Source organism: Cuculus canorus, chromosome 3, assembly GCF_017976375.1.
Source record: "Cuculus canorus isolate bCucCan1 chromosome 3, bCucCan1.pri, whole genome shotgun sequence".
In the NCBI taxonomy this organism is placed as follows: domain Eukaryota; kingdom Metazoa; phylum Chordata; class Aves; order Cuculiformes; family Cuculidae; genus Cuculus; species Cuculus canorus.
Window position 1 is genome coordinate 118,896,294 of NC_071403.1, and position 19,134 is coordinate 118,915,427.

Genomic DNA, 19,134 nt, shown 5'->3' on the forward strand with positions numbered 1-19,134 from the left:
GAATGCAGAGGGGTTCATTTTACTCGAGGAAACACCATGAACGTTGCAGCTCAGTGAAGCTGTCAGGATTACCAGCGTGGGGGGTATTTCTCTGTTTCAATGCCTTCTGCAGAAGACACAGCTGAGCAAAATTTAACAAAGCCCTGAATAAGGTTGCTCTTAGCTATACTATGGTCAAAAAAAAGGGGGAGACTAAGTAGTAAACTAAAATATCCTTTCTTTCGACATTTTCCTCCAGTTGTAGACAGAAAATGACTTGGCCAGAGCAGAGAGCCAGGGTCAGTGCATGTTTTTATTTTAACACAAAACACCCATTTAAGCTTAGGGGAAAGACATTGCATTCAGATGGATTTTTAGCAGAGACCACAGAGAGGCTATTCTGTACTTTAACAAGGTTTAAATCTAAAAAGGTTTAAACATGCTTAAACCTAAAAAGGTTTAAATCTAAAAAGGTTTAAATCTAACAAGGTTTAAATCTAACAATCTAACTTTTCTTTTCTTACCCGTGTAAGAAACACTTATTCACTGGTAAAATACTGAAAAGGACAAAGTCTTCGAAGCAAAGGCAATAATCGTTTTATTTTACAATTCGGCACTGAATCGGACGCCCTTAAAAAAGGCATCGCATCTTCCCAACGCAGTGGGTTATATAGAATAGCTTTAGACCAAGCTAGAAATCCTCAGAGAATGTTCATTATTTGTATAGATTATCCAGCCATGTCCAGAGACTCCCCTCAGGTTCTCTCCTGGCCTAAACCGGCGGCATCTCACACGACAGATTTATATGACGAGATAATTAAACATAAAAAACAGCTGCAGCAAAACTTATCAATTAATTCTGACGCCAGGCAGCGTGCCACAAAGACACCGGGCTGCAGCGTTTGTTAGGAAGTCCTGCCTTTTAGCTTATTGCAAATGCCTTTGAGTTACCCGCCAGGGACGCCGGGGACCCGGCTGAGCGCCCCGGCCCCGAACTACAACTCCCGGCATGCCTCGTTACGGAGCTCCGCTCGGCTGCGTTCGGTTCCGCTCGGCTGTGTTCGGCTCCGCTCGGCTACTTTCGGCTCCGTTCGCCGGGGTTCGGCTCCGCTCGGCGAGGTTCGGCTCCGCTCGCCGGGATTCGGCTCCGCTCGGCTGCGTTCGGCTCCGCTCGCCGGGGTTCGGCTCCACTCGGCTGTGTTCGCCTCCGCTCGCCGGGGTTCGTCTCCGCTCGGCTGCTTTCGGCTCCGCTCGCCGGGGTTCGTCTCCGCTCGGATGTGTTCGGCTCCGCTCGGCGAGATTCGGCTTTGCTCGGCTGCGTTCGGTTCCGCTCGGCGAGGTTCGGCTCCGCTCGGCTACCATCGGCTCTTCTGGGCTGCGTTCAGCTCCGCTCGGCTCCGCTCGCCGGGGTTCGTCTCCGCTCGGCTGCGTTCGGCTCCGCTCGGCGGGGTTCGGCTCCGCTCGGTTGGTTTCGGCCTCCTCGCTCCTGATTGACTGACTCACCTGCACTCTGCATCTGATTGGCGGGCTCCGCGGCGGAGGGATCTCTCCGCGCGTCGCCATGGCAGCGCGAGACGCCGCCGGGCCCGGCTCTGTCTTCGCCTCGGCCCTGCCCGGGTTCGGGCGCCGGTGGGTGCCGTTCCCGATGCCGGTGGGTGCCGGTCCCGATGCCGGTGGGTACTGGTCTCGTTTCTCGAGAGGCTGGGAGTGACGGGGAAGGGGTGAAGGCTGGGAGGCACGCCGGACTATTTTCTCCGGCGGAAGGACACGGAGGGGTGTCTCCGAGGTTTCGAAACTGTTTTGGGTGGGAGGACACGCGCTCTGGGGCTGCTCTGGAGCGGGTGCGGGACTCTGCGGTGGGTGCGGTGTGAGAAGTGCCTCCACTTGTCTTAACCCCGAGTTTCTGGTGCGTCAAACATCCATCTGGCCTTCCGTCCTCGCTGTTTGCCTGTTTATTTGGTATCAGAAACGAGTCCTGCGCCTGGGTCGGGGCAGTCAGTGCAGGCTGGGGATGATGTGAGTGAGAGCAGCTGAGGAGAAGGGCGTGAGGTGCTCGTTGAGGAGAGCCTCAGCCCAGAAACCACCCGTGTCCTGAGCTGCATCCACAGCAGCGTGCCCAGCAGGGAGGGGGGGGGGGGGGGGGGGGGGGGGGGGATTCTGCTCCTCTCTGGTGAGACCTCATCTGGAATATTGTGTCCAATTCTGGAATCCTCAACAGAAGAAGGAGATGGAGCTGTTGGAACGGGTCCAGAGGAGGCTCCAAGGATGAGCCAAGCGCTGGAGCGCCTTCCCTGCGAGGACAGGCTGAGAGAGTTGGGCTTGTCTTTTGTCTCCTGTGGACAGCGAAGGAAGGAAATCATGTTAGAGGATGTGCCCTCTAGTCTGCCACAGTGCTAAGGCTCGTATCTGTTTCTGGGTTTGGAAGTTGTCTTACAGGAGCTGAAAAAAACCCACAAAGTATAGTAGAGGGGTGAGATATTTTGCCCAATTTCACCGTCTTTTTATTTTCCTTGTGGCTGATGAAAGGAGAGAGCTTGCACAGTTATGTAGGATGAAAGGAGAGAGAGCTTGCACAGTTATGTAGGATGAAAGCAGAGAGAGCTTGCACAGTTATGCAGGAGGGAAGAAAAGTCCTTGATAGCGTGTGCATTGCATTGGTTTTTTTCCCTCGCATTGTCCTGGATTACGTGGCAGAAATGTGGATTTTTTTTTTTTCTTTTATAGAAAAAGTTGGAGTGAAGAATGAAATTTGAGAAAGGAAATTGTCAGCACTTGACTGGGCAAGGCCCTGAGCGGTCTCGTCTGTGAGGTTAGTGGTTCTTTAAGCAGAAAGTTGGACCAGGGGACCCCTGGAGGTCCCTTCCAGTGCGTGTTTTCCTCTTTCAGTCAGAAAAGACAGGAAAGAAAAAAATCTCCCTGGGGAAGTGGTGGATTTCTCTACACTGGACACTTTAAGGCTTAGCTTGACAGGGTGTTAGGCCATTTATTACCTAAAAGGTTGGACCAGAAGATCCCTGAGGTCCCTTCCAACCTGGCATTCAGTGATTCTGTAAAAGCAGTTCCTTGAGGAGGCAGGAATGTCAGACAGATGCGTCTGTCAGTGCATAAGAGTAGGGAATATGAAGTGAAACAGATAAAGATGTAGATTAAAGACTGCGCCTTGAGCCAGTGGTGAGAGATTTGAATTGGAGAACAAGTCTTACGAGGAGCAGCTGAGGGAACTGGGGTTGTTTAGCCTGGAGAAGAGGAGGGTGAGGGGAGACCTTATTACTCTCTACAACTGCCTGAAAGGAGGTTGTGGAGAGGAGGGAGCTGGGCTCTTCTCCCAAGCAACAGGGGACAGGACAAGAGGGAATGGCCTGAAGCTCCACCAGGGGAGGTTCAGGCTGGATATCAGAAAAAAATTCTTCACAGAAAGAGTCATTGGGCACTGGAACAGCTGCCCAGGGAGGGGGTCGAGTCGCCTTCCCTGGAGGTGTTTAAGGAACATGTGGATGAAGTGCTTAGGGACATGGTTTAGGGAGTGTTAGGAATGGTTGGACTTGATGATCCAGTGGGTCCTTTCCAACCTGGTGATTCTGTGATTCTGTGTGAATTTACAGCCTAGAGAGGTGCATTGGGGGTCAGGTAAAGTCACTGCAGTGTTGGGTTGGACAGAGTAAACTCTTAAAAGTTGTACAAAAAAAGGTTGTTACGTTGTTCGACTGCCTGATTCAGAGAGTCTTTGTAGATTCTTTTAACTAGATGTTACCAAAAGTAACTGAAAACTAGGCATTTTTCATAGAGCTGCCTGAAGAATGTGGAGGTCAGTATCTCTGCAGAAGTAAGCTTTTCCTCCACTCCTTACCTAAGTAATTTTGTAAATACATGGTTTCCTGGAAGCCGTGTGTCTCTGGTGAATCCGAAATAAATAGAAGCTTAAATGGAGGTTCCTGTAAGGGGCATTTTGCCTCTATAGTTCTACTGTCTCGCTCTTCTAAATCGATCCAAATGTGCTGGTGCACAGGGAGGTGGAATTTTCTGGCTGGAGTTAGCGCATCAGCATAATCTTCATCTGGTAGAACTAACTTTAGAACCCACTGAAACGCACCCGTCCCTACAGTGGAATGTAGCGGTTATTCGACAGTGACTTTTAATGTAATTGAAAAAAGCACAAAGGAGAGAAGTAAAAGTCAGGAGGTGGAATTTGATAACTCTGAAATGTTTTAAAAGCTGACAGGGACTCTGGAATAATTTGTGAATCACTTTGTTCTTTGAAACCAAATGTACTACCCATTTCTCATGGAGATGAGGACAGCTACTGTCAGAGGGAGTGTCTGGCTATGAACCTGATACTTCTCCTCTCTCAACTGAACTTATTGTGACAAGAAAATGCTGCTGGTGTCAGCAGTGAGAATTCCTTTAGAGATTTGTTTCATTGTTTGGTGGGAGTTAAAGGAAAACTTGGGGTTTGCTGTTGATACAATAGTTTTGTGAGGTTTTGAATGTTTTAGTGTGTCTCCTAGTGGAGTCCAACGATGCGTACTGTGAACAGCTCAGAGACTCCCTGGCTGCTGAGATTTACATGTCCGAGACCCGTGAGAGCACACCATCAGCAAAGGCCTCAGCAGGTGAGTGACCCCCAGGACTCCTTCAGCTGTAGATTCTACTGTGAAGAACTAAAGTTCAGGACACATGAACCTGGTATCTGTACCTGGGATCCCAAGATATTTGAGTGTAACTGAGCTCCTGTATTGGATCCGGCCACCTGATACCACTGATCTGTCTGTCTGCTCTCCAGGACTGCTGTCGCCAGCATGTGCCTGAATTAATTATTGAGTCCTGCTGTAATTAATTACTAAGTCCATGGCTGTGCTTTTGCCTCTCCCTCCTAGGCATGCTCAGAAATGTGTCTTCCTTCCTCCCTCCCCTCCCATCTGTATGAAATGAGAGAAACGAGAGCTGCTACACAGGTGCTTTCTGAGACATAGAAAGACTTTTGTCATGGGAAAGTATGAGTGGAGGGATAAAATGGAAGTTATGATGTTACAACAGTAACTGAGATTTAAAATGCAGCTGAATTCATAAGCATAGGCAGCAGTGAGGCGGTTTCCTCCTTTGGAAGGGTTTTTCTCATCAATTTTCCTCTTACACTTCACTGTTTTCCTCTATATTTTCTCTTATACTTTTATGAATTCTTTGAAATAACACCTCATCATGGTTTTAATTTGATTGCTGTTCGTGTAGCGTGGCTGCATCTGTATTGACAATGAAGGCATGGGGAGATGCATCTTGCTGCCTTCATCGGGTGCGTGTGAGCAACAGTGGCAAGGAGCAAGTGGTGGTGCGGTCGTGGTGAGGAGTGGCCAAGGAAGTGTATGGTCTGGTCCTGCTCAACGTGTGCTTTCTGGTTCTTCCAACACTGTTCTGTTGCTACATTTAACCTAACTATTCAGAGCAAGTGTCAGAAGGATTTGCCTTCCTGTGCTATTCTGTCAGCTGGGTTATAACGTGACATTAATTAAAACACAAGTAATTATTTAGAATTCAGAGGTATTTCTAACTTCTATAAAGTCATGGTTTTACTTCATGTGTGGTTTCGATGTTTTGTTAGGCAGTGCTTGATGAAAGTCAAGACATCATTGCTTCTGTTCAGTGCATCTTGGACAGAGAAAATTATTTTGTGAGGGTAAGAAGTGGTATTTCTTCTCTTGTTGCTCTGTGCTTTTCAGCATGCCAGTGTTTTTTCTCTCCATCAGTTATTCACGAGAAAAATGTCAATTGTCTGTATTCTTGAAAACCTAAATCTACAAGTTTCTGGTCTCTTTGGGACAGGACTGAAGTCGTTACCTTAAATATGAGCTTAAGAATCATCTGTCTTTGCTGACTGACTTGCCTCTTTGCCCCTAATTTGTGTTCTGTGGGTGGTGCGCCTGTGAATAGAGGGCACGAGGGCTGATCTGATCTGAGAAGATCCTTCTCCTCTCTTGCACAGTCTGGTGTTTATCAGCCCCAAGCCCCGAAATAGTGTCAGTTCAGTGACCTTGGTAGGAGAAAGGGAATGATTTCCTGCCAGCCTTGCACTAGAGCTTAAAAAATAGAGTCTGAATGGTAGAGCTTGTGCAAAGTGGAAAGAAGGAGGAGTAGAAAGAAGGGCTGGAAAACTGCCCTTGCAGTGATGACCAGTCAGATCAGGTCAGCCAAGCTGTGTAGCTTCACCCTTGGAATCTTTAATGTGGTTGGCCAGTTGGTTGTATGGGTTTTATTTTCTGTATTTTATTTAGGAGGTGGACAGATATTTGAAGCACAATGATTTCTTAAATCTGAGAAAGAAAGAAATCCTGTACAAGAAATGGCTTAAGGATGTTTCAGAGCCACTGCTGCAGAAAATTCAGGACAAAATGGACAGCCAGTCAAGCGAAGAAATACGGAAAAGGAAAGAACAACAACACTCCCTCTATTTAAACTACTGTAAAAAGAAGGTATCAACAAGAATTTCTGTCATAGAAAGGGTTGTGGACAAGATCAGGGTTTTAACTGTTACTTGCTGTTCAGTTGAGTACACCTGAGTTCAGGTATGCCTTGCCTGTAACATATCCTTCCCGAGGATATGTGTAAGCTGTTTAAGTTCACCATCAGATACGAATAGCATTGTTTGGTGTGGTGAGCACTTGCTGGGGCCATGTGAATATGGTGAGACACCACGCTGAGGTGGGTTTCCTTCCATTTAGAGGGGAAACCTTGAGCTTTGTCAGCTGAAGCCACCCCAGACTGAGCCTGTGACCAGGGAGTGGACCACACTCTGATGCTCCAGGAGTTCAGCAAAAGCAGCACTGCAATATGTTGGCAGAGCACAAGTGAAACGATGATGTGGCCTTGGGTGCTACTGGTCAAGCTTTATAGAAGAAAAAAAGGTGGGAACAGGGAGACACAGACAATTCTCTTAAGTCTGCATGCAGGTAAATAGATCCAGCTCATGGATTCTGTAGTTCCAGAACTCATAAAAATTGAAGTCACTGTAGGAAACACTTATTGATTTTCTTGATGTTGCTCTGAATTTCATTCCAGTGTTGAGTATCAGATCCCATGACTCAGGTTTCTGTGTCTTAGGAGTTGATGTATAAAGCAATAAGAGCAGTTACATCATCTGCCACAAATAGAATAGTATTTTATACAGAGCAGGCTTTTGTTGTCAGTGGTAATGACCACACAATGAAATTATGAGGCTGTAAACAAGCTTCTCATCAGGAAATGGAGATGCCATGGAAGCTGAGTTGCTTTAATGAGAGCAAATGATCTCTTTCTCAAAGGTCTGATGCGAAAGACCCATGCGTTTAAACTGCACATAACGACAAAGCTGAACAAGCCCTGCTGCTGAAGCCCCAGGATTTGGGATGTGTTGGGTGTACTGTACATATCTGGGTCTGCATCAGTCCATTTGGAAGCTTCTGTGTCAGGTCAGGACTTTACTGACTGTCCTCCAAAAGCAACGGCTGGTGGACTGGGATGTGGCCTTAGGAAGAAATGTTTTTGTGTGGGAGTGGTGAGGCCCTGGCCCAGGTTGCCCAGGGAAGCTGTGGCTGCCCCATCCCTGGAGGGGTTCCAGGCCAGGTGGGATGGAGCTTTGAGCAACCTGATCCAGTGGGAGGTGTCCCTGCCCATGGCAGGGGTTTGGAACTGGATGGGCTTTAATATCTTTTCTAACCAAACCTATTTTATGGTTCTTTGATTCTATGACCGAAGTCTCAGTGTACACTGTAATAGGGTGGTATGTAATAATAAACCAAGGGGTGGCACTAAAACTCTGCAGACTGAGGCATGTTAGGGCTTAAAGCTTTCCAGGGACAGAAACAGGAGATGGTGAGAGCAGCTGCTGCTTTCTTTCTGGGGAATTGCCAGACCGAGGGGAGCAGAGGCAGCAGTGTTCACACTCGCCAGCAGCTGAAGCACCATGTTGCTGCCCAAGTGCTTGCTGAGTGTCTGGGAGCAGCACGGGCCCAGGGACACCTCCCGCCAGACCAGGCTGCTCAAGGTCCCATCCAGCCTGGCCTTGAATACCTCCAGGGATGGGGACAACCACAAGACCCCTGGGCAACCTGTCCCAGGGCCTCACCACCCTCATAGTGAAGAATTTCTTCCAAATATCTAATTTAATTCTTCCCCTTCCAATTTAAAGCCGTTATACTTCAGTCGCCATCTTTCCAAGGTGCAGTGTGTGATAATGTGGGAGTCCTTTTCTCCGCCTTCTCTGGTGCTGTGTTCATACCGTGCCTGACTATGCCATACCTAGGCTGGCTGCTCCTCACTGTCTTATCACCCACAGCTTCCAAGACCTGACCCAGTTCCTGCTTCCTCCCACAGGGCTATGTGACTTTGGAAGTTTATGACCCGTCGGAGTACAATCCGCTCTTCCTGACGACAAGTACAGACTGCTGGAAGGTGTGATGGTTCTTTATACCCTCTGTCCAGCAGGAAGGTGATGGTTACAGAGGAGGCAGAGTGTGTTACTGACGTGCTGCTCTGGGGTTGGTGTAGAGTGACACAGTCTGGTTTTATTAACTGAACAAACATGGTTCCCAGCTCCTACTGCATTTAAGCTCAAGACTGTCTGAAAATGCTTTTTACCGGGAACATGGTTTGGATCCGTACTAAGTCCAGATTTGCAGGCGCTGTAGACAATGGCCGGGGGGAAGTTTGGTTTCCTCATTGCAAATTCATTGTGGCAGTGTGGGAACATCCTGTTGGTGAGTTCCGAGGCAAGCTGGGTGTGTGCTCTGCAGAAGGAAAGAATCTGACAGTGCAGATGATCTTTACAGAAGCACAAAAAACTGAGATGGATGCTCCCTGCCTGCTAACCAGCAGTACCAGGACAGTGACCTCTGACTTTGGTCGTTCAAGACTCGCTGGCAAAGTGCTTGTGTTGGTGCTTAAGTGTTAAATAACTGTCTCTGTTACAGGTTACAATACCAGCCTTACAGGATCCTCTGTTGCAACCCAGTGAAAGAAAGTTGATTGAGACAGGCATTATCAAGCAGTGTGAGATGGGTACTTTAAACAATTTGACGTGTTTGGTATTGAGGGGGCATTCTTGCTTGTCACAGTAGATGCTCACACCAACCACTTGTTATTTTCCTGCCAGGAAGACCCTACTCTACCAGAGAGCTGAGTGAACTCAGCAAGGCCGAACTGCCAGTGCTTCCTTTGAGCCGTCAACGTATGGATGCAATTGAGTGGCTGAAGATACCACCTGCCTACATTGCTAGCGAGGCCCACCGAACTAAGAGGTAAGAGATGATGGGTTTATTGAGAGGCAGCACCACGGCTACAGTGGATGAGGCCTCTCCTGCTTAGGTGCACAGCAAAGTTTTAGCAACAACTTGAATTTCATGGTGAATTCTGCTCTATTGAGTACTACTCCAGAAGAAGAGTGTTGGCAAAGGGAAACCCTTCAGGTATGGAGTGGACAGCAGGATGTAGACAGAGCATTGATGGTCAAGCTGAGCCTCGAAATAAGTGGGTTTTGGTGGGGGGTTCCCCCATTTTCTCCATGCAGCCTGTCAGCCAGCCCTACAGCTCAAACAGTGGAGTACCTGGGTGCTTCACTGGAAGATCTGAAAGGATCATTCATGTGCTTCACTGGAAGATCTGAAAGGATCATTCATGCTTACTTTGAGTTTTGGGGGGGGGGGTTTTGCTATTAAAAGAAATAGCAAAAAAATATAAATGGGGAGCAGAGTGAGGTCATACTTACATCACAGAATAGTTGGGGTTCGAAGGGACTTCTGCAGGTCATCTGTCCTGCTCCCCAGCTCCAGCAGGGCCACCTACAGCCCAGGACCATGTCCACATGGCTTTTGAAAATCTCTAAAGATGGAGACTCTGTGACCTCTCCAGACAACTTGTGCCACTGCTCAGTCACCTTTACAGTAGAAAAATGTTTCCTGGCTCCGTCCTCTTTGTATTCTCCCTTCAGGTATTTGTGCACACTGATGAGATTCTCCCCAGGCCTTCTCCAGGCCAAACAGAGAGCTGGGAAGCTCTTTAAACATGACGCTCTCTTAGCCTTATCTCATGGTTGCTCAGTTAGTGTCCTTTGACCTCTGATACATCCTGCCTCAAGCCGCAAGGCTGGTCTTGTAAAGAAGTGTCCTGTGCTGAGGGAGCTACACGCCACTCCAGAAAGTAGTCAAGCTTTGTAATGTTTTTTTTTGGCGTACAGGCTGTCTGTACTCTAAATACTCACTAATGGTGAACTGAACTGGAGCAGCGATGCAGCTGCCTGAGCTGAGGACACTGGAGGCCCCCAAGCTGGGCTGTCCTGATGGAGGAACATTTGGGAGCAGTGAAGAGTGATTCTTTTTAATTATAACGTCACAGGGGTGAGGTGTTTTAAAGTCCCAGTGAGATTCACCCCTTTTGAAAGCTCTCTGGTTCTGCCATTGTGGTACACAACGCTTAAGGGACCTCCTACTCCCCAGTGACAAGAACATCAAAGCTAAACTGGGAGCCTGATGTCCTCCTGAACCAGGCCCACGCTCTCCCTCCACAAGCTCCTGCCCTAGAGTTTTATGCCTCTTGCTGGCCCAAGGCTTTACTCCGGCGTGTTCACAGCAGTTATGGGGTAACAGCATGTTCTAGAAGGAAAACTGGTCACAAACGCTTCCTGGAGTGTGACTCGGTGTGGCAGGGAGGTGGTGCCAGAAGCTGTGTGACAACAGCTTTTGTGTGGCATGGACTAGCAAGAGTTTTTACTTCTGTTTAAAGGCAGAAAGTCATCAGCCACCACAGCAAGAGCCGATGATGTCCCCTGTCCTCCAGCACAGCCATCAGAAGGTACCCTTTGCAAAATATCTCTTGCGCCTTCTGCCAAAGCAATAAACTGACTGTCTTGAACATGTGTTTGTGCAGTGCTTTTGTTACCTGGCAGCCCAAGAAATGTTTGAGACGCTGCTCCTGTTATTTGCACACTGTGGAGTCTTTATACCCTACTTAACTTTAGGAGGTTTAACTCAGGCTCAGCTCTACAAAGAAAGGGCTGATGTTCTCTGGTTGATTGGGTGACAGAGTCTTTGTATTAAAAGAGATGAGAAAAGTCAGAAGAAAGGCTCGCAGGGCTGTCCTTGGCACAGTGTGGAGTCTTTGTTACCCCAGCTCTGGCAACAACTACAGCTCCAAGTCTGAGTGTGAATGTTCGCAGTGGGCAGAGGGAGCAGCAAAGCTACAGCTGCTGCACTTTCATGTGAAGCTGAAAGAGATCACATGAGATTGAAGAACAAACCCTCTCCTTGACTGAGAAGGAGGTGCTCCTGGCTGGGTGCACGCTTAGCAGATGCGTACAGAAGAGCAGCTTAGAGAGCACTGACAAGGAAATAATGACTTGGTTTTGTTTGCTCAAATCTTTATGGGAGCTCTTACAGTGACTGTCTTGTGAAACACTATTTGCTAAATCATGTTAGACTACTTCCAAGGTTTTTGAAGTACAAGCTGTAAGTCAAACAGATCTATTGAGAGTTCTGAGAAGGGAATAACAAGGTGAGACAGGATGGGAAGTGCTCTGCACAAAATACCCAGCGCTTTTTGGAGAGTCGGTGCCCTATAGCTTGGTTTCTCTCTTGTTCCGCTGTGGTCCCTGTCTCCCTCTTAGTGTGACCGCACAGCAGCTCTGGTCTCACAGCCCGCAAACAGGATCTTTGTGCTCAATCCAAGAAGCTCCAAACTCCCACGGCACAGACACGATCTCTCGAGAGTTGCCAAGATTTAGTTTTATTTAGGATTAGAAATACTGAACCACAGAAAACTGTTAAAAGTAACAGAGGTTGACTCAGCCCCGTGACAGGAGGGCGCACAGATGGGAACTGTCAGGCGTCAGAAGGTATTGCTGCACCCATGGAAAACAAGGGCACGCGCTGTTGGGAATTGCATGTGGTGCTTTTTCAACAAAGCAGTTTAAGGAGGCCGTAAAATGGTTATAAAGGGTTTGATACATTACAAACAAACACTTTTCTTTTTTTAACCATCCCTGATTTGGATGCAAAGAGAAAGTTTTTGCTTTCAACCAATGACAGATTCACGTTGGGATGACAGTTCCCCCAAGCAAACCTTTTAAATGTGTAATAAACTCTCCTTCAATTTAATCCTATAAGCTTTTCTCATTGTTTCACAGTCCCCTGTACAATAAAATATACTTCTTAAAAATCACTATGCATCAATAAACATCTGTAGACAAATTACATTAATAAACTTATATTTTACTCTCTATATACATGTTGGCAATGTCAAAGCTTCAAGATTCACGTGGAGGTCTGTAAGACCAAGGAAATGTACACAAATAACTTACATTTAGGAAAAAAAGCTGGAGTATTTTTCCACATTATTGTGGGTCACAGTATTTAAAATACTTTTTTTTTTTTTTCTTCTGAGTTATTCTTCACAACCACATTGTCTCAGCAGAGAATGATGAATCAAACTGAAGCAGAGAGGAAAAAAATCAAGTAGCAGTTACCGATTTCAGTGCAGGACTATGTCAAGTAAAGAACTACAACTGATTCTTAAAAGAATATACAATATATCGGAGACTTCTCCAGTGCTAAGGCTTCTTCAGCATTTCATCTTTAAACCTATCATCCTGAGATTGGAAGAAGATTCCAGTGGATATCACTTGTCAGGTTTCAAATGGAATGATTCTAGTGCGGAGCGAAACCATTCCTCAGTCTGTGCCAGACTAAGTGGTGAAATACACAGCCGGATGCCACATTTCTACTTAATACTTTTTATGGCCCTGAAATGGAAACATTGGCATCCGAAACCAAGATATTCCAACAGAATAAAAAGGCACTGAGCTATAGTACTGTATATACAGTAACATTTGTGTTTGCATAGATCAACAACAACTTTAAACACTGCAAGGAACTAAACGCAATCAGTAACTAAGGAAATATGAAGCAGCAGGAATTCTTGTTTAACAACCAGTGTGGGGTAAAGAATCGCTTACAAAAAACTGTTCAGGCTGTCAGTTTCATTTGTCCTTCATAGAGTAAAGAAGAGTGTTATTAGAGGAGTGTTTTCTGATCAAAGAGCTGCAGGTCAAAACGCACCCAGACTTCACCTGTCGGAACTTCATGCAGTAGCAGGTGTTTAGTCGTGGGGCCTTTGCTTTCTTGTTCTGTTCTGATTTTTGCAACTGGAACTTCAGTACGACCCAGAAAATCTGTTGGGCAAATGAATAAGGAATTTCGTTAAGCAAAGATGTTAAGCTTGGAAAATCTGAATGCGTCAGGTTAAGCAGCAGCAATGCTGCAGGGCCTGTATTCAGTTCCAGAGCACTGCTCCCAAGCGTCCTGCCTGACCAGCCCTCAGCCCGGTGTAAAACCAGCCAGTCTTTTTAGAAGACCCTTTTCAGACTGTAGCTGAAACCACAGTGTTTTAGAAGGCAAAATGCTATGGAATAAGGATGGAGAACATGTCTTTATGTCACAGTTTGATCTACAGGCTTTAAAAATACAGTTCCCTCTCAGAAACTCAATTTCAAACGTTCTCCTGTCTCGGAGCTGGAAGGTCAGAGTTAAGAGATGGAACCTGTTTACAATTCAGCTGCAGTGCTACAACAACAATTAAACCAATTTCAACTATTTTAGCTCAGCTAACTTTTAGTTAGGCTTATGTATCATTCTTTTCACAAGAACAATGGCCTTGAACAAACTGGCAGGTCTACAGTTCTATTCAGAAATTATATACCCTCTTTGTGACCATTTTTATCTATAAACATCTTTGTGTGTGTGTGTGTGTGTGTAAATTAAGGAGTTTACTACGAACTGAAACAAGAGCAGACTCAGCTGTCCAATGGGAAGAAGCAGCCTAGCAAAGTCCTCACAAGAGAAAACACTGAGTTCCACACGAGGCAACTTGGATCAAGGCAGAACCTCGCAAATCTGAAATAATCAACTGTGTTTCAGAGCCCTGAAAAAGCGCTGAACGTTTTAAAGAGTCCTGGAAGCTACCAACTGCCAAAAACATGTTCTGTTCCTAAGTGAAAAAAGGAAAGCTGTGCAATTATAACCTAGCACCTTATTTTTCTGGCATCTAGAGTGAGAGAAAAACAACTACTTTCAACTTCTTTGTCTCCCAGTCTGACAAAATGACAATTCTGTGTCTGATCCAGCGTGGGATCAAACCTGCCGGGCCTGAGCCACTGGCTCTGGAAGGGTACTGAACGTCATGAGCAAGGAGGCACTGGTTGTATGTATTTCTCAGGAAGCGATCGTACCTACAGGCTCTTGGAACTGCTGGAGAGCAACTGCATACCTCAAAGGCTCCAATGAAACTTCTTTCCCAAAACATTCACACCTACCGTCGGGTGAGAACTGATCCCTGTCGAACACGGTGATACACAGGACATCCTGATACAGATCCTTAATGAAGAACTGGCAGTTGAAGTTCCACTTGGGGTTCAAGGTGTCCTGCAGGGTCCTCGTAGTGTAGCTCTGAGAGCCCATGCTGATTTCACAGTAGGGGTTGCTCTTCCCTAAACACAGAACAAGCAGTGAAACACCTCTGCAGCACAGAAACCTCCCTCCCCATCTGCATGGACACACATCCATGGTGCTGTCCGGAATCAGGCAATCTCTGTATCCTAGAGGATACAGGCTCGAGTTTATGGCCTCAAGTTGCACCAGGGGAGCTTTAGATTGGATATTAGGAGAAGTTCCTTTACTGAAAGAGTGGTGAGGCACTGGAACGGGCTGCCCAGGGAAGTGGTGGAGTCCCCATCCCTGGAGGTGTTTAAAACCCGTGTAGATGTGGCGCTTTGGTGAGCATGTTGGTATTGCGCTGGTGGTTGGACTTGATGATCTCAGAGGTCTTTTCCAACTTTAACGATTCTATGATAGAGCAGTACAGAGCTGTTTCTCCACTCAGTCCTCTGAAGCTAAACGATGGCTAACTTAACTTGCTCAGAAGCTGTAGCTGAAACCACAGTGTTTCCCAAATCACCAAACTCCTCCCAGCAAACATTTCCAAATGCTGCAGGAATAACAGTAATTGGACACAATGTTCTTCACTAACCATTGGGCTTACAGGCCTTCAGCTCCGTTCCTTCAATCACATGCACCATCAAGCGTCCTATTCCTGAGGATTTCTGTGAGCGAGCTGGGAACAGAGAAGTCAGAAATGAATGGATTGGGTGCACCCATAAATACTGGCAATAGACCTGAAGAGGGAGATCCCACCCGGACATTGTGGCATCCTCTAGAAAAGGCCCTGCCCACGTGTCCATGTGCACGAGAGGGAAATACAGAACTCGGCAGGTACCTTGATAAGCCTTTTCCCGTTTCTTCTTCTCCGTTTCAATGTACTGCTCGGAGGCTGCTTTGATTTTCTGGACCCAGGCAGTGCTGCAAAGAGCAATCCTTACAGTCAGGGTCGTACCACAGGCAGGAAATTCCTCAGTATCAGTGATTCTGCCCCAATCTCTCTTGCCCCAATCATCTCCCCCCCACAGGCTTTCAAAGGCATCGCGGATCGTGTCAGTTCAAGGACTAAAGTGACAGTTTTCAGCTTTATTCTTATGCCACATTTCACATCAGCCTAAATAAATGAAAGTGGAGCCACCGTTTTATTAAGGACTGCTGGGTCACACTGAAGGCTGACCACGACTGGGGGAGAATTCTACGGAAAGGAGCCTATGGATTCCTAGGCTGGACTTTACAACCCTGTTCTATAGGCCTGTAACATTGTGGAACAGCAGATGCGAGTCTGGATTCCACTGCAGGAGCTACTGCCCGGGCAGAATAAAATGAGAGAAAACTTGTCATTCAAATGATTCAGCTGAGACTGTTTCCTGACTGGAGACTCAACCCTGTTCTTGAACTCAGAAACCCCCGTATCTGCTCACTGGAAACACAGCTGACAGGTATGATCAACAAGTTGAAGCTCAGATCTGCCTTTTCCCTACTCACCGTTCGTTGATGTTGTCAGTTTTAAGCGTGTAAACTCTGTCGATGTGTGATATGTGGAAAACTGGCTCATCGCTTGAAGGGTCTGTGGGCAGTTTCACTAGGACTTCATTGAGGAAAACGGGCTGAAAGAAAAGCAAACATCACCGTGGCAGCGTCACCCTGACAATAAGCAGAAACTCTACAAGGATCTTTAAATACATTGCTTTACTGTAGGGAAAATGGAAGTCATAGGACACAGGATGAACAATCAGATCACCTTATGAAGGATGTGAGAAAGGGATGAGAGGAAAAACTACTCTGGTGATAAGCCCCATTCTGTCTTCCTAGATGAAGACCTTTGTGAAAGGAGCAGAGCTTGAGTGCAGAGCCTGGAAATCCTGGAAATCTCTCAAGTTCCCTATTGGAAAGCAGCTCTGATATTTAAACTTATCTCCTCAATTCCAAAATCTTGAGAACAGGCACTGCATGGACACTGAGACTGAAGTTTTGTCCCTGTTACTGGAGAAGGACAAGTGTTTTCTTGCAGATGCAGGAATCTGTGCAAGGTTAAATCAAGACTTCCACTTCAGAACATCCCACTCAGCTGCTCAGCCATGATGCTATTGCTCCCCTTTCACCCCAAAGGGGACAAAAGTGTTTATTAAACTCAGCCTGTCCTCTTCCAGGGACTAAGCCAAACGGCTCACGCACCCGTCTGACAGGAAACGATGCTGCTCCCATCAGGGAGGACAGCGTTCCTTGTCAGAAGCCAGGTCCCACAGTACCGACGTGACCACAGAGCACCTTGATCCACTCACCATTTTGTACATTTTGAACTGGGAGTTGGATTTAGGGCTGAAGAGTTTATCGGAGCCGGAAGAAACAAATTGTTTGACCATGTAGGTAAGCAGGAGGAAGTCATTGAAAAGGAAGCCGTACAGCTCCTTACTGCTCTTGGCCTTGTACAGCTTGCCACTGTGCAGGAGCTTCCGTGGTCCCAAGCAGTTTGTGAGGGAGTTGAACACCAGTTGCTAGGAGAGAAAAAAAAACATTAGCAGCAGCAAGTTAATGTAGACATCGGTTCCTGCTCATCTTCACAGTGGAGACTGCTCAAAGCTGCTCAAAATACTCATCTGTTTTCTTTAATGAATCAATTTTCTTCCTGCTGAGGGTGGGGAGGCCCTGGCCCAGGTTACCCAGGAAAGCTGTGGCTGCCCCATCCCTGGAGGGGTTCAAGGCCAAGTTGGATGGGGCTTGGAGCAGCCTGGGCCAGTGGGAGGTGTCCCTGCCCATGGCAGGGGGTGGAATTAGATGATCTTTAAGGTCCCTTCCAACTCAAACCATTCTGTGATTCCATGAACTACAAACAGAGAGAAGGAAAGCTTCTTAACTGTGGTATCAGCACTACTTCTGACTTAAATTAGATTGAAGCTTTACCAACACCACACACCAGGGTCTGACCGGATGAAGGTGTTTGCCTCCTGGCCACTCTCCTGTTGCCCAGAAGCTGTGTTTAAGAAGACCCTGCGGAGTCTGCAGTCAGGTCACCTCTTACGGGTGCACAATTAGTTGATGGAACTAGGACGGACCATCTGGGCTGGCCAAGCCCCCGTCCCTTATACAGCCAGTGGAGAACTGTCACAACAGCTCATTTGGAAGGCTGTCCTGAAAGCTACAGGAGCCTGAACCCCACACAGCTTTGAGGATCTGTCACTGAGGGTTTCTGTGCCCTTCCTGCATGAAGGAAAACCCTGGAAACACAGGCTAAGTGAAATTCCACAGAGTGACACCTGACTTGACTTAGCAGCAGCACAACCAGAACTTCAGAGATGGGGGTTATTTCTGTTCCTTTAACCCAGTATCAGTTTTAAACTGATAAAATGAGATTTCTCCACTGCCAAAATCCTGCAAAACTAACAAGGTTTCATCACGTTATATCCGCGAGCAGAATTTAATAAAAGCTCCTCTGCCACGAGCTCAGAAGTGATCATGTTCCCATTATGGAGGTCAGCAAGAACTCCCATTCCCTTCCCCGGCCCTTCTAAAATGACTTGGAGAAGCCTCAGCCCTACATAGTATCGACGTGCCTACCTCAGCAAGCCCTTCGCATTGGACGTGGGACTGAATCCATTCCAGCCTGTCCGAGTTCTCTTTCTCACGCACCCCTTCGTTAACTTGAGAGCACAGCTCCTCTGCGCGCTCCAAGGCAAGCTTGAGGTTACTGTGATCGGGGTGATTTTCTGGAGTGTTCTCTAGGATCTGGTAGTGATCAGAAAAGGGAGGAAACAAGATAAAATGAGAGGTAAGCACAGGTACTAGTTCTCTGCCCTCTCAGAGGAATCCCCATAAAAGGACAAGGCACATAAGAAGGATATAGAACAGCTGGAACGGGTCCAGAGGCCACAAAGATGATCTGAGGGATGAAGCACCTCTGCCATGACAGGCTGAGAGAGTTGGGGTTGTTCAGCCAGAAGAGAAGGCTCCAAAGAGACCTTATGGTGACTTTCCAGTACTGACAGGGGCTCCAGGAGAGCTGGGGAGGGACTTTTTCCAAGGGCCTGGAGTGATAGGACGAGGGGGAATGGCTTTAAATTGGAAAGGGGAAGATTTAGATCAGACATTAAGAAGAATTTCTTCACGCTGAGGGTGGTGAGGCCCTGGCCCAGGTTGCCCAGGGAAGCTGTGGCTGCCCCATCCCTGGAGGGGTTCCAGGCCAGGTTGGATGGGGCTTGGAGCAGCCTGGGACAGTGGGAGGTGTCCCTGCCCATGGCAGGGGTGGGACTGGATGGGCTTTGAGGACCCTTCCAACCTAAACCATTCTATGATTCTATGTTTTTTGCTTTTGCTCTCCAGATCAAACTCAAAAGCAGTTGCCCACAAGCCCTTGTGTTGGGTACTCACACTCTTTATGAGCAGAGGGTAGCGGGTTATCCTTTGCATGGGTTTCAGGAGGAAGCTGGAGAGGGGCATTCCTTTGCAGCGAGGGTCCAAGGCAAGCTTCTGCGGTGCGAGGCAGAGATTGAACAGAGACATTGCATTACTAATCGAGAAACGGTTGCCTCACTGTGCTGAAACTTCTAGTGGGAGGTGTCCTTGCTCATGGCAGGGGGGTGGAACTGGATGGGCTTTAAGGTCCCTTCCAACTCAAACCGTTTTCTGATTCTGTGATTCTATCAAAATGAAAACTGTCTGATCAGATTCATTTTTCCAAGAAATCCAAGAAACCTTAGAGTTTTTGGTAAGC

The 19,134-nt window shown here is 47.2% G+C and overlaps 2 protein-coding genes across 5 annotated transcripts in view; one reads left to right on the forward strand and one right to left on the reverse strand.

Moving 5' to 3' along the window:
* The first annotated feature begins 1,430 nt into the window (after positions 1-1,430).
* On the forward strand, positions 1,431-10,833 carry FAM228B (family with sequence similarity 228 member B). The gene is made up of 8 exons (XM_054061195.1): positions 1,431-1,630; positions 4,485-4,589; positions 5,573-5,647; positions 6,243-6,440; positions 8,320-8,397; positions 8,916-9,003; positions 9,098-9,242; positions 10,723-10,833. Exons 1-8 carry the CDS (start codon positions 1,541-1,543, stop codon positions 10,757-10,759), a joined length of 816 nt encoding a protein of 271 aa, XP_053917170.1. The 5' UTR covers positions 1,431-1,540; the 3' UTR covers positions 10,760-10,833.
* Positions 10,834-11,842: 1,009 nt separating this feature from the next.
* Positions 11,843-19,134, reverse strand: part of ITSN2 (intersectin 2) — an 89,960-nt gene continuing 82,668 nt past the window's right edge. For all 4 annotated transcript variants that reach the window (XM_054061192.1, XM_054061191.1, XM_054061189.1 and 1 more), the window contains 8 exons: positions 18,792-18,890; positions 17,982-18,149; positions 16,709-16,921; positions 15,912-16,033; positions 15,265-15,347; positions 15,019-15,102; positions 14,306-14,479; positions 11,843-13,165 (listed from right to left, as the gene is read on the reverse strand). In XM_054061192.1, the coding sequence (XP_053917167.1) occupies positions 13,008-13,165; positions 14,306-14,479; positions 15,019-15,102; positions 15,265-15,347; positions 15,912-16,033; positions 16,709-16,921; positions 17,982-18,149; positions 18,792-18,890 (1,101 nt within the window). In that variant the 3' untranslated portion in view covers positions 11,843-13,007. The remainder of the gene's footprint in view (positions 13,166-14,305; positions 14,480-15,018; positions 15,103-15,264; positions 15,348-15,911; positions 16,034-16,708; positions 16,922-17,981; positions 18,150-18,791; positions 18,891-19,134) is intronic.